The 15,920-nt window shown below is 55.3% G+C and overlaps 6 protein-coding genes across 6 annotated transcripts; 4 read left to right on the top strand and 2 right to left on the bottom strand.

Moving 5' to 3' along the window:
* Positions 1-668: 668 nt before the first annotated feature.
* On the bottom strand, positions 669-3,218 carry GCG54_00005879 (GMP synthase [glutamine-hydrolyzing]; the record flags this gene model as incomplete). Its single annotated transcript, XM_045405894.1, has 15 exons — positions 669-688; positions 739-876; positions 977-1,015; positions 1,074-1,177; positions 1,230-1,369; positions 1,443-1,478; positions 1,539-1,575; positions 1,630-1,698; positions 1,744-1,840; positions 1,893-2,360; positions 2,463-2,576; positions 2,624-2,701; positions 2,760-2,910; positions 2,960-3,075; positions 3,128-3,218. The coding sequence occupies 15 exons, from the start codon at positions 3,216-3,218 to the stop codon at positions 669-671; spliced, it is 1,698 nt and encodes a 565-aa protein (XP_045264292.1).
* An 824-nt stretch (positions 3,219-4,042) lies between these two features.
* On the top strand, positions 4,043-5,177 carry GCG54_00005878 (S-adenosylmethionine mitochondrial carrier protein; the record flags this gene model as incomplete). The annotated part of the gene is made up of 3 exons (XM_045405893.1): positions 4,043-4,060; positions 4,145-4,325; positions 4,411-5,177. The coding sequence occupies 3 exons, from the start codon at positions 4,043-4,045 to the stop codon at positions 5,175-5,177; spliced, it is 966 nt and encodes a 321-aa protein (XP_045264291.1).
* A 1,536-nt stretch (positions 5,178-6,713) lies between these two features.
* On the top strand, positions 6,714-7,411 carry GCG54_00005877 (uncharacterized protein; the record flags this gene model as incomplete). The annotated part of the gene is made up of 2 exons (XM_045405892.1): positions 6,714-7,150; positions 7,198-7,411. The coding sequence occupies 2 exons, from the start codon at positions 6,714-6,716 to the stop codon at positions 7,409-7,411; spliced, it is 651 nt and encodes a 216-aa protein (XP_045264290.1).
* Positions 7,412-7,884: 473 nt separating this feature from the next.
* On the top strand, positions 7,885-9,725 carry GCG54_00005876 (Eukaryotic translation initiation factor 3 subunit H; the record flags this gene model as incomplete). Its single annotated transcript, XM_045405891.1, has 4 exons — positions 7,885-7,927; positions 8,410-8,519; positions 8,623-9,089; positions 9,158-9,725. 4 exons carry the CDS (start codon positions 7,885-7,887, stop codon positions 9,723-9,725), a joined length of 1,188 nt encoding a protein of 395 aa, XP_045264289.1.
* Positions 9,726-11,846: 2,121 nt separating this feature from the next.
* GCG54_00005875 (Adenosylhomocysteinase) lies at positions 11,847-13,511 on the top strand (the record flags this gene model as incomplete). Its single annotated transcript, XM_045405890.1, has 2 exons — positions 11,847-13,005; positions 13,063-13,511. Coding segments are annotated over 2 exons (1,608 nt in total), but the record flags the coding sequence as incomplete, so codon positions are not given.
* Positions 13,512-14,123: 612 nt separating this feature from the next.
* GCG54_00005874 (putative 2-hydroxyacid dehydrogenase UNK4.10) lies at positions 14,124-15,258 on the bottom strand (the record flags this gene model as incomplete). The annotated part of the gene is made up of 3 exons (XM_045405889.1): positions 14,124-14,471; positions 14,531-15,164; positions 15,218-15,258. The coding sequence occupies 3 exons, from the start codon at positions 15,256-15,258 to the stop codon at positions 14,124-14,126; spliced, it is 1,023 nt and encodes a 340-aa protein (XP_045264287.1).
* Between the last annotated feature and the right edge of the window lie 662 nt (positions 15,259-15,920).

Below are 15,920 nucleotides of genomic sequence, written 5' to 3'. Positions count from 1 at the left end.
TACCGAATCTGACAGCGGTCCCGGTCCGCTGTAGCGCAAGCCGCAGCCGGCGATGCAAGTGCTTTCCGTATCAACTGGTGCTATCATGCTTCCCTCGGCCGATCGCTTGATGCATCGAAGAGGAGCTTCCGAAGCTTTCGCGACGTCGCCAAGGGTATTGACAAACTCTTCAGACTCTAAATGACACTTGACATGTAGTAGGTCAGCGAGAATGATGTCGATACGAGCATGAGCTTCGAGCAGGGGCTCCATAACACGCCCTGATTGCAAATGAAGAGTTCCGATCGTCCGGGGTTAGATGGAGGCTGGTCAGTGAGTACATCTGTGCTGGTAGTGGACGTGTGCCTCATTGAGTCGTCTTCCGATACCGTTTGTTCTCCGAACGTGGTTTGCCTGGACGTGTCAGGCTGCCGAGAGCGTTTGAAACTCGGGGGAAATCAGACGTTGATGGAATTACGTTGATCGATCAATCGCTTGATGAAGTGAGATGAAAACAGAACGTTGAACCGTTGGGAAAGATTGCTGATCGCCAGGTACCGCACCCGTGGTTCCAGGGTCAGAACTGGCCCGTGCACCCGACCAACATCAGATGCCGCATGAAGCGAATGAAATCTATTGCAGTTGGAATATTTTTGGTCTATATGATATCAATCTGTTGAACAAACTCCTTACTCCATCTCGATAGTGCCTAGCCACTGTTAGTTCAGCTGGAACGAGAAGTCCAACAAGAGCACTTACCAGGAGGCTTGGAGGTAGTATCGTAGGTCACTCTGGAAACGCCGTCGACCTCGTTGACGATGCGCCTGGAAATCTCACGAAGCAACTTCCAGTCGAACTCGTAGGGCTCCGCGCTCATGAAGTCATCGGAGCAGACGGCTGCGGCCTGTTAGCCTCGAAGATCAAGTTGAGGAGTTTGGTACGGTGCTCGCTGAGCCAACTTCACCGATGGGATGAAGGGATGAGGGGCAATAAATACCTCGCAGAATGACGATGTAGCCATAGACTCTGGCGTCGCCTGATGGTAGTTTGATGTCAGTGTCTATGATATTCGTCTTGATGACCAATATTCCTACCTTGCACTCCCACACTCTTGGTCGAATCCACGGCGGCATAAGCCTGAGACATAGAGTCGTAAACGCCAGCTTCCTTGATCATGGAAATGAAGATATGATCGGCCCTGTTGTTTGTGAGCCACGATCCTAATCAAAGCGAGAAAGGAGATGACGAACTTCCTGCAGATCTCTACGCGCTCGGGAGTGACTTCACCCAAGACTCGGATGGCCAGACCCGGTCCAGGGAAAGGATGTCTCATTACCAAGTCGCGGTGGATGCCTAGACTCTGACCAATGGCGCGAACCTCATCTTTGAACTATACAGAAATCAGTATGATGTTTGCAGATGGCCTTGCTTCCGCGAAGGCTTGTCTGGATTAAGAGTGTTACCATCTCCCTGAGCGGCTCCAGAAGCTGAAGTCCTTGCTATACAACAGTTAGCACCAAAAATCAAGTGACTTGGTTCACAATGTTCGTTAAACGTACACCCTCAGTCATGCGCTTTGGCAGACCGCCGACATTGCTGGTAAAGTCATTAATTACTGCTCAGTATTGGTCATCTTGATCGGGAACATACTGATGGCTCTTGATGGTATGAGATGGGCCTCTGAAGCTAAGACTTTCGATAACGTCGGTATACAGGGTGCTGTACAAAGTTAGCCGACGGCATCTCAACGTATATGATGCTTACCCCTGAAGGAACCACTTGACAGGCCCGGCGTTCTCGGTGTGCTTGGCTTCCTCCTCAATTCTGATGGCCTCCTTCTCGAACAGGTCGATGAAGGTCTCTGTTGAGGTGGTTAGTTCCAAATGTCTATCGGTGGTTTCCATGTTAAATACTCGCCTCCAATGATCTTCTCAAGTTAGTCAATGGTCTCAACATGATAACGAAGACATTGAAACATACCTTTCGCTTCCTCTCAGGCTCAGTAACACCCTTGAGTCGGCCCAAGAACAGATCAGCTCCATCCACAACGGTCAGGTTGATCCCGAGGTGCTCCTTCAGCGTCGCCTTAACCTCGGTGCACTCGTTCAGTCTCATGACACCATTGTCGACGAGAATGGCATGGAAACGGTCGCCGATGGCCTCCGTCATCAAACGGGCGGCGACTGTGGAGTCGACACCGCCGGACACGGCACCGATGACCTGGGCGCGGTCCCCAACCAGCTTGCGAATTCGGGCAATCTCAGTTTCCTTGAACTCCGCCATCTTCCAATCAGGACGAGCACCACAGATCTTTACAGCGTAGTTCTTGAGAATATCAGTTCCACGGACGGAGTGGCTGATTTCGGGATGGAACTGAAGTCCTAGTAACCTGTTAGCAAAGGGGAGCATACAAATGGTTGAGCCTGCAGGGTGTCGCGTGACGCATCAATTGACGTGCCCGTGGCGGCAAAGGGGGTAATCACCAAAGATCTTCTTAGTCTGGTGGGCAATGGCGGCGTAGGGGCTGTTGCGCGTAGTTCCGATTGTGACGAATCCTTCGGGGAGCTTGACAAGCTTGTCAAAGTGAGAGTTGATCACTACAATGTATAAGTATATGAGCATCGTATCATATCATAATGCTCACCCTCAGTGGTGTCTCCACCCAGGTCGGAGAGAAGAAGATCGATATGGTTGGCGCCGCCGACCTTCTGGATGTTGAGAGCTTTTCAAGGTTAGGGTCTCAGTTTCAGAATCACAGAATAGTCGAGGAATTTACTGACTCCCAAGACCGTACTCTCTGACATCTCCGCGCTTGACATTCTCAGGGTTGCTGATCCAGGCAATCTCCTGGCATCCGTAGCAGATTCCGAGGATGGGTACTCCGAGGTCGAAGACAGCGGGATCAACGTGCGGGCTGCCTTCATCGTAAACCTGATGTCGTTAGTTTGTTAACAGTGATCAAGAAGCCCGTGAACTTTACGGAAGCCGGTCCGCCTGAAAAAATGATTCCGACAGGCTTAAAAGGCAAGTCGGCAAGCTTCGTGTTGCAGGGGAGCATCTCCGCGTAGACGTTGAAGCTTCGGAGACGACGAAGGACTGCAGAGGCTCAGTGAGAAATTTGAATATCTCGGGGCGAGTGAAGCCGTACTCAAATGACTGGTCTGACTACCAAAGTCGAGAACCAGGATCGTGTCGAAAAGACTGTGCGGCGGCGCCGCCTGTTCGAGAATGTCACCCATCGTGGAGTAGGACTGATGTCGCAGAAGAGACTTGGAGGGATGTCTAGGCCGGAGACGATCGGAGCTTTGTGGTTGAAGCAACGTCCACACAACAACGAGGGTAAAGTTGTCGTCGCGAGAGCCTGTGAATCACCCCGCGATGCCCCTCCGATTTTTTTTTCTTATCGCGATAAGCAATCGCAGCGCGAGTCGCGGGGTTCTCAGCCACAGCACAGACCCCCTGTCGGGTCCAGGGCGCCCCTCCTCAGCTGAACATGGTGAATCAAAAGGTACGAAGTCATTTCCTCACTCACACACCGACACATTATGTCGAATCCCATGGCCGCTTCAACTAGCACCGGTCTCGACAATGGGACGGAACATGGCCAATCTGGGTCTTTTCCAGACTTGTATTGACACTGAATGCGGCTTGTTTTGTTTGCGGCGTGAACAAGGCCACTTGTTCAAGTCTGACCGCAGCGAGACCGGTTTCCTGTGAGAGTTGACTGATGGCGGAAATGATTGGATTTTGAATACCAAAGTACGAAGAACCTCGTTATCAATGCGCCAATGGAGTGGCATGAGGTTGAAGAAAGTCAGTGAAACTGAATCGATGAGTGAGTGAGCCAGTCAGTGAATTTGTGGAGTAAGGTAGGTACACCGAGACCCTGTAGTGACGTTTCCCAAATGCTGGGTGCCTATGAGGTCATCATTCCAAAATCGAGGGACTAGAAAGCACAAGAACCGCAAAACAGAAGCCTCAGCGTCCAATCCCACACGAGAAACCCAGAATTGCCTTGAGACTCTTAGCCGGCGATGAGCAATCAAGTTTGCTTAACAACAACATGTACGAGATTTACGCTGTAAGTGCATGGAAGTCCTTGTCCGTCGAGAATGCCCATATGGAGCGAGTAAATGCCTTCAAGAGACTCACAGAAATATGTTAGGCGGGCGCTGCTGCTGCCTTCACTGTCGACTGCTTAGTCTACCCTCTTGACACCCTCAAGACCCGGTACCAAAGCCAAGACTTCGTCAAAACCTATGCATCTTCACCAGGAAGCAAGGCGCCGCTGTTCCGCGGCCTCTACCAAGGCATTGGAAGTGTAGTCCTCGCAACCCTGCCAGCCGGTGAGTCCTTACAGGCGATATTTGACCCCTTAATTAGCATGTTCTTAATGAGAGCAACCCGGCTAATCACGTGTGAAAACCGAAGCTGGCATCTTCTTCGCGACATACGAGAGCATGAAAAAGACCATTTCCAGCACGGTTTCAGTCCCGCAACCCATTGTCCACGCCTCGGCCTCGGCCGTCGCGGAGATGGGATCATGCTTGGTCCTTGCACCGGCCGAAGTCATCAAGCAGAACGCCCAAATGCTGCGACGACAGGACCCTGGAAATCCCGCCAATGGGAGCGGGAGCAGCGGCAGCCGCAAGTCAACGTCCCTCGAGGCATTGCGACAAGTCACACGTTCCGGGGCCCAGAGACGGCTGTTTTCGGGTTACACGGCGTTGGTCGCGCGCAATCTTCCCTTCACGGCGATACAGTTCCCTATCTTTGAGCATGTGAGAACGTCCGTCTGGGAGTCGAGGGCCAAAGGGCGGGCGGCCAGCGAGGAGCAGGGCCTTATCGAGACGGCAGTGGTGACTGGCACGAGTGCAGGTGCGGCTGGGGCATTCGCGGCATGGATTACGACGCCGAGCGATGTTGTCAAGACGCGGATGATGTTGAGCGCCGGCGAAGGCGGCAATGGTTCGTCGCAGCACTCAGGCAAATCAGGGCCGGCAGAGAAAACCCGTGGGAGCTTGGAGGTGACGCGCGACGTCTACCGGCAGCACGGCGTGCGCGGGCTCTTCCGTGGAGGGCTGTTGCGAGCCGGCTGGACGGCGCTAGGCAGCGGGCTTTATCTGGGAACGTACGAGATGTCAAAGGTCTGGCTCACTCGCGGGAAAGACGAATCGGAAGTCGTTGGGGGACTGTGACGGCCGATAGGGGTTGCATTGGACAGCAAGGTGCATCGTGGAAGAGGCGGTGACGGCTGAGTGTCGTTGGTGCGCTGTAGGTTATGTACAGATATAGAACAAGGGCAGATGGGATGGAGGGTGGCTTCCGAAGGTGAGTCGAGAGTTCCTGTCTGCATTATCAGTCGGAGGCAAGAGGAAAAGAGAGAGAGGAAGCAGAGGTCCGAAACACGGTCTGGCATCATGCTGCGGCAGGGTTTTGGGGTGGATCATGACCGGTGTGTGTCCCGTCCACGTCCCCAGCAGGACCCGACATCAGTGTCGAGACCGAGCCCGCCCTGCGCTGCGCTGCGGAGACGCAAGATCTGTGGCAACGGTCAGGGGTACGGGATGGAGGACCCGGGGTAGCCCAGGCCAGTCATCCGGGTGAAATACCCTGACCAATCGAGACTCTCCAGCCTGGCGGGAGAGGGACCGCAAACCTGCAGCTTGTAGATGCGAGGCGGCATCAACAAATGGAGACGGCACATCCACCTTGAGTGCTCTGCATTATCTCTGTCCTGTGCTGTAAATCCACGTTTCTTGCAATCTTTGTGCCCGTAGTCTTGCCATATCCGCGACCGTTGTGTTAGTGGCACGGCTAGACGTTTCGGTCGGTCATGGCTCGGCGTAGCCTCTGAAGAATGCGGGGGACCAGTTCCGACCATCGAATTCTCGCCCTAAATTGATGCGAAGTTTGTCTGGTTCGGGCGGCAACTCGCGGCCTTTCGTCCGGTATCTTTGTTGGTCCCCTTGGCCAACTCAACTCAATGTTTGCTTGCCGTGGTCTCGGCGTTCCCTGCAGCTTGCTTTGGCTATTTTGCCAGCGCTCAACAGTCCTGGAAGCCTGCCCGTAACGTAGTTCTCCAATAACGAAAAAAGGCTGAAAGTCAAATCCATGGCGGACTGCAGACTGCATAGCGGCACGTCCAGGTCACGAAATTGCGTCTCTGGCATCAGAACCACGCGCGATTGCGCAATCTTGGACTGGCGCTCTTTCGCCATCGCTGTGCACTACGATCGTCCATGCAAGCGGCCGGGAAATTTTTTTGAGATGATCCATAGCCCGGCGCGACGCAAAATGCTATGCGAAGGGGACTCCCAAACATGGTTGAGGGATGAACACCGCTTCTTTGATGGTTGGTCAGCTGTTCTTGACTCGTTCCGAGTCGCTCGATGGTGTAGTCCTCGACCCACCAGGCTTGGGTTAGGCAATCCCGTGTCCAAAAGACGTTTCCTCGATGTCCCTGCCGAGACGTACCTGACTCCCGACTCCGGAATCCTCTTATATGTTGAGGCGCTCTCTGATTTCCACACCTCTGAGGTGCTCAACCCTCTTGCTGTTTCGTTATTGCTCGTTCTCATCTTGTTTGAAAGATACCCTAGAGCCATTGAATTTCTGTTCAAACAGCATCACTTCTGACCTGACGGATTTCCAGAGTCATCACCAACATATCATTTGGTATTAGCCGACCTTGGGCATTCACACTTTCAGCTCATCCTCAGATCACAATCACAATGGCCGCTGTTACGTCCCTCCGGGTAACAGACCCTCTTGCACAACAAAGCAAGGACAATGCGGTGGTCAACGTCACCGAAGTCGACGTCAACGACAACGACAGATTCATTGTCCACTCGCCATACACAGACCCGGAGCACTTGCTGGACCTCGAGACCCTCGACAATGAGAACGCCCTTCTCGCCAGAGCCTTGTCTCACTTGGAATGCCTCCGCGCAGACTACGCCACGGCCGACTATGTCGAATCTTTCAACTGGGGAGACGTCATGCGCGAACTCAAAACCCTCGTCCAGACAACAGGTAAATCGTACAAGGAGACTTCCTTCTACATTGTGGCGTTCCGCTCGCAAATTCCGCCCACGACAGTCTATGGCGACCTCGGAGTCCTGGACAAAGCAGCCCACGCTGAGGCCAACCAAGTTGGGGGTTTCTTGAAGTATGAAAAAAGTTACAATCAAGAAGAATTCAACTGACCAAATGCAGATACTGGTTCGGGAGCCCTGATGCTGAAGGACGAAACCTCGCAACTTGCGTTTGGAGGTCCAGACCAGACGCCGTCAAGGCTGGCCATGGTCCTGCTCACCGCAAAGCGAGTCGTGCGACTGCATCCATGTACTCATTCTGGCGGATTGATCGGCACCGATTGGTGATCCATGAAGGCGCAGAAAGTTGGGAGATCATCGACTGGACAGACTAAAAGGTTTCGAAGGATTGGGGACCGAGAGGAAAAGTAATTGATGACGGCGTTTGGATACCTTGGGTAGAATGTCGCAATTGCGCCGGAAAATGAGCAAAGTTAACGACCATTGGTGGCGTACGGTAGACGGGATTGGAGGGCATTTCGGTAGCATCGTTTGTAACGGCCACACACGTGTGTGAATTCATAGACAGCGTAAGCGTAATACATGGACGCCTTGGACAAATCTTCTTTGCTACCGCGACTTTCTCTTCTGTGACAGTCGTCGGGCCATCGTTTCGACCAGAGGAGAGCTTGCTGTCACAGAATGCCGTCCCAAGGTTCGATGAAGCGTGTGCCAAGTGGTGGTGAGCAGGGTGTAAGTGTCGAGCTGTTCGAAATGCCCATCTTCCTTCGACGTTTTGGGGTCCGGGTCGGCGCGGAACACCCCCCGAGTGATATCGCAAAATGATGCTCAGGAGCAGACGCACAGAATGGAGGACATTTTGAAGAGAAAAACGAAGGGTAGCGGTCAGGGTGCGGCGAGATGAGACGACGTTGAATTTAAACTCGAATTGAGTGCTTTCGGCGTGGGGGGAAGTGTGGGATGCCCTCCCCTTCAGGACATGGCGTGTGGAATCTGTTACGGATCACCGTGGGAGGAAAAGGACGGCGGGCGTCGGCGCCAGAGGTGGCGGCTACTGACGGTCCCTGACAGCTGGATGGCTGGTCTTGAGGGGTGGTCTTAAGGTACCTAGGTAGCCTGAAGGAGGGGTGGGCTCCCTCGCGTGTTACATAAGCCGCCAGTCGGCGAGGCCACACAGCAGCGAAGCAGCACCCGCTGAATCCAGCGTCAGTCACTGAAGAAAGACACCCGCAAATTCTGCCCCTGGCCACCGCCCTCCACGCCCACAATCCCTCCCACAATTCGTTGTAGCGAAAAGTTCGATATTTCGCATCACGACGAGCCCCTCGATCCCGACGCCAAGATCGCGACACCCACGATTCCGCAGCCGCAGAACCGACTCCGTCAGAATTTTTGACTCCTGCACGAATCCCCGATCGTATCGCAAAAATGGCGGATGCTATCAAGGAGGTGCCGCTCAAGGCGGTCCAAGTTGAGGCCCTGGTGAGTCCTGCCAAATCCTGCCCCACCTCGCCTTTGCAGTCGAGATGGTGGCACACGTCCGAAAGCCACATGGGCACATGTCGCTGACATTATACGCCCGTAGGTGGTGATGAAAATCGTCAAGCATGGCTCTACGACCTTCCCCACGACCGCTACCGGTGCCATCGTCGGCATGGACAGCGAGGGCGTCCTCGAGATCACCAACTCCTTCCAGTTCCCCACGGTCGACGTCGCCAACACCGACAGCCACCAGAACGACGCCTCTGCCCTCGCTGCCGCCGCTCCCCGCCAGAAGGCCAACATCGCCTACCAGAACGAGATGATTAAGCACCTGAAGGAGGTCAACGTCGACGCTAACAACGTCGGCTGGTACACTTCTGCTGCCATGGGCAACTTCGTCAACCTCAGCTTCATCGAGAACCAGTTCCACTACCAGAAGGAGAACGAGCGCACCATCGCTCTCGTCCACGACGTCAGCCGCAGCTCCCAGGGCTCCCTCAGCCTGCGCGCCTTCAAGCTCACCCCGACCTTCATGGAGGCTTACAAGGAGAACAAGTTCACCACTGAAAGGTATGATATGGAGCACCGCGCGAATTTCATGGCAAGGTCACGTTAGCTAACACACGTCACCGTCACAGCCTGCAGAAGTCCAAGCTGTCCTTCAAGGACATTCTCGCCGAGCTCCCCGTCGAAGTCCACAACACCCACCTCCTGACGTCCTTCCTGCACCAGCTCCCCCAGATCCCCCAGCAGGACAAGATCGAGCCCCCCACTTCTCTGTCGGATCTGCGCGAAGACCCCATCAAGCAGCCGCTGCACCCTTCGGTCGACAACCTCGACCTGTCGATAGACCCCTTCCTCGAGAAGACATGCGACCTCCTGCTGGAGAGCATCGAGTCGCACTACACCGACCTCAACAACTTCCAGTTCTATCAGCGCCAGCTCGGCCGTGAGCAGGCCAAGATCACGCAGTGGCAGACCAAGCGCAAGGCGGAGAACGCGGCGCGCGCGGCGGCCAAGCAGACACCGCTGCCCGAGGACGAGTGGCAGAGGCTGTTCAAGCTCCCCCAGGAGCCCAGCCGGTTGGAGGGCATGCTCAACGCGAAGCAGGTGGAGCAGTACAGCAAGCAGGTGGACGGATTCACTGCCAACATCAGCGCCAAGATGTTCGCCGTCAGGGAGAACCTGCTGCCCAAGCACGCTTAGGAGGCGTGAGGGAAAGGGGCAGTGGCAGGCTCGGTTGTCGGTGTCATCGTATGCGAATCGGATACGACGGATTCGAGAAGAACAAAGGGTCGAGGGGAAGGGCAAAGACAAAAAAGAAGAGTTGATTAACTTACCTTAGAGAACGGGTGTTCTGGGAATGATGAATGATCTGGGAAGCGGATCAAGCATTCGAAACGGCGTTACGGTAATTAGTCCCAGGCAGAGTGTATCGAGTCGATATTCGATGTTTTTCTTGCATACCAAAGCGACGGTTCAGTCTCTCTCCCTTGGGTTCTCTGCTGGCTGAAGCTGGCCAGGGAGTTGAGTTGTTGGCAGCTGGAGTAAAGGGCTGGTGGTAGACGAGGCCATGGCACGGAGAGGGCATGTTGATCCTGGGGGAAGTATGACGGTGCAATCCAGAGCACGCACGTTATATCTCGGCAAGTCATGAGTTCAAAATAGCTTCGACGTCGAGGCTGGCGCCTGTATTGCGTCCAGATAGTATCTCAGACAGAAGTTGAACTTGACGATTTACTAGTTAAACTTTGGCCGGACCGGTCGGCTTCAGAGGCCTCAGTCCGCCTTACCGTCCCATTTTATTGTGCTTCAAAGTATTTCACGTCAGGTAGGATGTGTTACTTGGTGCCACGGTAGCATCTTTACGGCGTGGGTGAATACTCCATAGCACATGCTCACGGAAGGTTTGCATGATTCGCATGGCCGTGTTGAGTTCCTGGGAAAGTCAGTCGAGAGGAGGGAGGTGGTGCGTGTTGCCCGAGGCATGGTGGGGCAATTTCGAGGGGTTTCACACTGGAAAGAGACTAGCGCGTGAAAACGGTAAAACAAGGGGAAACAAAAGGGACTTTGAATGATTGGGTTGGCCTCTCAGATCGAGGCTCGGCGGCACGCAGGTCTGGACTGATGCTCCCAAGTGCACAAAGCTCTAGGTGGGCGGGCTGTGGGCTCCAGGCTTAACCACAGAATGGCTGTCCAGATGGACCCCATCAGGGTTCACGAGGTACCTGTGGCCTATCGAATTTGCATGTGGCCGGGCAACAATACGAGTAAGGCTGCAAGTACCTGAGCTTGGCCGGCCTCTTCAAATTTTTTACCCGACCTAACCTTACCTCACCTTACCTCCGAGCAGGTCGGCCCCGGCTTGGGGATGCTGGAGCTGCTCCGATCAGCACTGATAAAAAACGAAGCTCCAATTCAGCACGGTTGCACGTTAACATAGCTACTTGAGTGACTTGAGTGAGCTCTGCGGGTGGCGGAGGAAGCTCATTCCAAGCTTGCTCCCTTGGGTCTAGCCATCCCTTTCCATGTGGTGGCTTGTTGAACGGCTTAGGTGCCAGACAGACAGAGAGGGGTTTGAGAAGGGGAAGAGAAAAAAAAGGGCAAAAGAAAATCTAAAACACCAATTGAGTTGACGTTGGATGAGAGGCACCAGGCCCGCGCGGGGTTGAATTGGAGCCTCCTCGTCCAATCCTGACGAGTTTTGCACAGGCACACAGGGCAGTTGGGAATGAGCCGAGCCAGCCCTTCGTTCGTCTTCCCTTCCAGGAGGCGTTGGTGCCATTGTAAGTGAGCGTTGAAGTCAGACATGGCCATTGTCTGTTTTCTTGCTGGGAATGCAAAAGGTCCCTTGGGTTCCTCCTCGAGTGAAAGGTCCGAAGGTAGGTAGCACGTAGGTAGAGACGTGGAGAGACAGAAGCAGTGGCGGGGCATGAAGGGGAAGGGGCCCCTGGACGTCTACTGCGTACATTGCAAAAAGTGGTGTCGGATCATCGAGTCGATAGCTTAGGTTGGATGTACCTCATGCTATCGCGGCTGCCGTGTCAGCTCCCAAAGTCTCTTCCATCCTCTCGGGCTCTCCCTCTTTCCCATCTCAATGGAACTGGAGGTCTCAACCAGGAAGAGGAAGGCAGGCGCTGGAACCCCACCTCGCCTGCCACACTTGCTGCACCTGGTTGAACTTTTTTGCCCCGCCTCTGGCTGAGGTCCAGTGTCACAGTCCCCCCTCCAACACGGTGCCCCTCCCACCTCACCCCTCCCCCTCCTCTCCTCCAGTCACCAGTCACCACTCACCACTCGCAAAGGTAAGGAAGGTATTGTCCAGGCACCGCGCAACGCCGACCAGCGAGCGACAAGTACTGGACAATCCCAAGCACACCCAGCAGAAATTTCCGTCCGGACAACGCAGAACTCACACTCACCGCCCTGCTCCCTTTCCGGACTCGACCCCTCCAAAGTCTTTTTCTTCTCCTTCTCCCCCCGTCCAACAGAGCTTTGATTTCCTCTCCTCTTCTTTCCTTCCATCTCCTATCCTCCCCATCCACCTCCTTCCCCTTCCCACCAGTACCACAGACCAACACCACAATGGCTGCTCCCGCCCACAAGTTCAAGGTCGCCGACCTGTCCCTGGCTGCCTTCGGCCGCAAGGAGATCGAGCTCGCCGAGAACGAGATGCCCGGTCTCATGCAGACCCGTGCCAAGTACGCCGCCGACCAGCCCCTCGCTGGTGCCCGTATCGCCGGTTGCTTGCACATGACCATCCAGACTGCTGTCCTCATCGAGACCCTTACTGCTCTCGGTGCCGAGGTCACCTGGACTTCCTGCAACATCTTCTCCACCCAGGACCACGCCGCTGCCGCCATTGCCGCTGCTGGTGTCCCCGTCTTCGCCTGGAAGGGCGAGTCCGAGGAGGAGTACAACTGGTGCTTGGAGCAGCAGCTCCTTGCCTTCAAGGATGGCAAGAAGCTCAACCTGATCCTCGACGACGGTGGTGACCTGACCCACCTCGTCCACGACAAGTACCCCGAGATGCTCAAGGACTGCTACGGTGTCTCTGAGGAGACCACCACCGGTGTCCACCACCTCTACCGCATGCTCAAGGAGAAGAAGCTCCTTGTCCCCTCCATCAACGTCAACGACTCCGTCACCAAGTCCAAGTTCGACAACCTGTACGGCTGCCGTGAGTCCCTCATCGACGGTATCAAGCGTGCTACCGACGTCATGGTTGCCGGCAAGGTCGCCGTTGTCGCTGGTTTCGGTGATGTCGGCAAGGGCTGTGCCCAGGCTCTGCACACCATGGGTGCTCGCGTCCTCGTCACCGAGATCGACCCCATCAACGCCCTCCAGGCTGCCATGGCCGGCTACCAGGTCACCACCATGGAGAAGGCTGCTTCCCAGGGTCAGATCTTCGTCACCACCACTGGTTGCCGTGACATCCTGACTGCCCAGCACTTCGAGGCCATGCCCAACGACGCCATTGTCTGCAGTAAGTGCTCCTGAAGAACCCACGCATTAATCATCCATCTAACCACGTGTTCCACAGACATTGGCCACTTCGACATCGAGATCGACGTCGCCTGGCTCAAGGCCAACGCCCAGAGCGTCCAGAACATCAAGCCCCAGGTTGACCGCTTCCTCATGAAGAACGGCCGCCACATCATCCTCCTCGCCGAGGGCCGTCTGGTCAACCTTGGCTGTGCCACCGGCCACTCTTCCTTCGTCATGTCCTGCTCTTTCACCAACCAGGTCCTTGCCCAGATCATGCTGTACAAGTCCGGTGACGCTGCCTGGGGCCAGAAGTACGTCGAGTTCGCCAAGTCCGGCAAGCTCGAGGTCGGCGTCTACGTCCTCCCCAAGGTTCTCGACGAGGAGGTCGCCAGACTCCACCTTGCCCACTGCAACGTCGAGCTCTCCGAGCTCTCCAAGGTCCAGGCTGAGTACCTCGGCCTCACCGTCGAGGGTCCCTACAAGAGCGACATCTACCGCTACTAAGCGTTTTCTCTATAATATCCAATCTTTGAAAGTTGGATTTCAACACTCCGATTAATGACTTCAACGAGCTTACACCATAACATTTGGCAATGTGTGTTCTCAACAGCATGACTTGCATGACACATCTGGGAAGGGAATCTCGGTTGGGGGCGGTTACGGGCTGGAACTCAAAAAAGTTGGGGGGCCTGGCTGCGAGATTTTTCAACAAAAAATAGGCGTTGGCTTGTGAATAGTGATTCCCCAGACCATGGCATTTGTATTTGTTTTCTTCGGCCCGGATTCGGGAAAATGGGACTCAACCCCCGGATGGGATATAGGGGTTAAGGGTAGATCAACTCTAGGACTAGGGCCCGTCAACCGTGGCCCGGCATAGACAATATATGTTGTCCTCTGAGAATTGCTTGAAAAACTTGTTGTGTGCCATGTGACACTGTTGAATGTGATGTCTCGATGAGTGTAGAATCTGCGAGTCTTGAGGTCGGGACAACAACTAGGGACCAAGAGAGTTGTCTGGTGGTAAGTTTTGTACGAATTTTCGGAGTCTATGTTATCATGCATGATGCACCTCGTCATTACGAATTCATAGGCAAGAAGCCGGTCTCCCACTCGTCCCTACGCACCAGCAACAGTTTTCTGCTCCGGCACCACGCTGTTCAGCTTGCCCTCGTCCACGGCGCGGCGCACGTTACCAATGGCCCACTCCTCCATCTTGACCGTGGTCTCGAGCGTGTACGTCCCCATGTGCGGCACGATGAGCACGTTCGGGTTCGCGAGCAGGCCGGGGTGGACCTCGGGCTCGTTCTCGAAGACGTCGAGGCCGGCGCTGCCGACCTGGCCGCTGTTGAGGGCGTCGACGAGGGCGGCCTCGTCGATGACGGCGCCGCGGGCGGTGTTGACGATGACGACGCCCTTTTTCATCTTGGCGAACTCGGCGGTCGATATGATGTGGCGGGTGTGCGGCTGCGTGCGTCTTGTTAGTAGCATCTTCCAACGTGAGGAAGGAGGGGAAGTGGCCTTACGTTGAGGGGGAGGTTCAGCGAAATGACATCGCTCGAGGCCAGCAGCGTGTCAAAGTCGACGTACTCGGCGCCCGCGTCCTTCTCCAGGTCGTCCGACAGCCTCGTGCGGTTGTAGTACCTCACGCTCATGCCGAACGCGCGCGCCTTCTTGGCCATGTTGCGCCCGATGCCGCCCATGCCGAGGATGCCCAGCACCTTGCCCTGCGGGTCGCGGCCGAGGGCCGGGGGTGGGCTGCCGCGCCACTTGCCCGCGCGCAGCGTCAGGATGGAAGCGTTGAGGTTGCGGAGGGCGCCGAGCATGAGCCAGACGTTGATGTCGGCCGTGGCGTCGTCGACGGCGGTGGGCGTGTTGGAGACGAGGAGCGGTGTGGGGGTGCGCTGTGTGCAGGCGGCGACGTCGATCTGGTCATAGCCGGCGCCGTTGTGGCAGATGAAGCGCACGGAGGAGGGTAGGGCGGCGACGAGCTCGGCGTCGATCTTGCCGGTGATTTTGACGCTGGAGAAGGTGCGGTAGATTGCGACGACGCCGTCGAGTGCGCCGGAGGCGCATTCTTGGAGGAACTCGGGGCGGGAGGTGGATTTCGGGGTGATGATGTCGGCGACGGTGCCGAGGGAGGACCAGGACTCGTGGGCGCTAGAGGGTGTCAGTTAAGGTTGGCTGTGGATTATGAGGGGAGAGAGGCTTACTGCTCGATCTTGCCGAGCTGGAGGACCTTTGGCTTCGTCATTGTTGCGAGGCGTGCGATGGGTATACGGATTGGATGGTGGATGACTGAAGCTCCGGCACGAGGATGGGTGTGAATGGTGTTTGAGAGAGCTTGACGCGATGAGTCTACACACGCAGTGGGCTTGACAAAGTGGAAGGATTTGACCTTGGGAATGGTCAGTGTTTGCACCTTTCTGATGTGTATCGGTGAAAACATACCAAAGCTAGAGGATTGAAGGGTAGGGGCCAAAAGTTGAGATATAGACGTTGCAGCGATAATGTTGATGTTCTCACTACATACGCAGCTGCCCCTCCAAGGACCGGCGCCGGCGCGGGGTGACCTGCTCAAGGCGGAGGGGGAGGGGGATTGTCGGTGGGGTGAACTCAATTGGGGGACTCGGGTTGGTTGGTGTGATAGTACTTAGGTAGGTAGGCGTAGGGCGGACTTGACACTTTGAAAGTTTGATGTGTGTTGCTGTTCTTGTGTGTTCTTAGAGAAGGAATGGAACCTGTTGAATATGACCTGGACGGAAATCGCAACGAAGCCGAGACTTCATCAGCACTGATCTTATCCATGGACTTTATCCAATTCGCCGCGGTCCATCTCAACAGCATGAAAATTAAATCGGAGAGAAAGCCGAATCAGCACTCCGTATTATTTCCATTCCACTACGGCAAGAAGCC

Source organism: Colletotrichum gloeosporioides (genome assembly GCF_011800055.1).
Source record: "Colletotrichum gloeosporioides strain Lc1 chromosome Unknown consensus_47, whole genome shotgun sequence".
NCBI lineage: Eukaryota > Fungi > Ascomycota > Sordariomycetes > Glomerellales > Glomerellaceae > Colletotrichum > Colletotrichum gloeosporioides.
The sequence above is the reverse complement of the archived record's forward strand: the minus strand, read 5'-3'. Positions and strand labels throughout refer to the sequence as shown.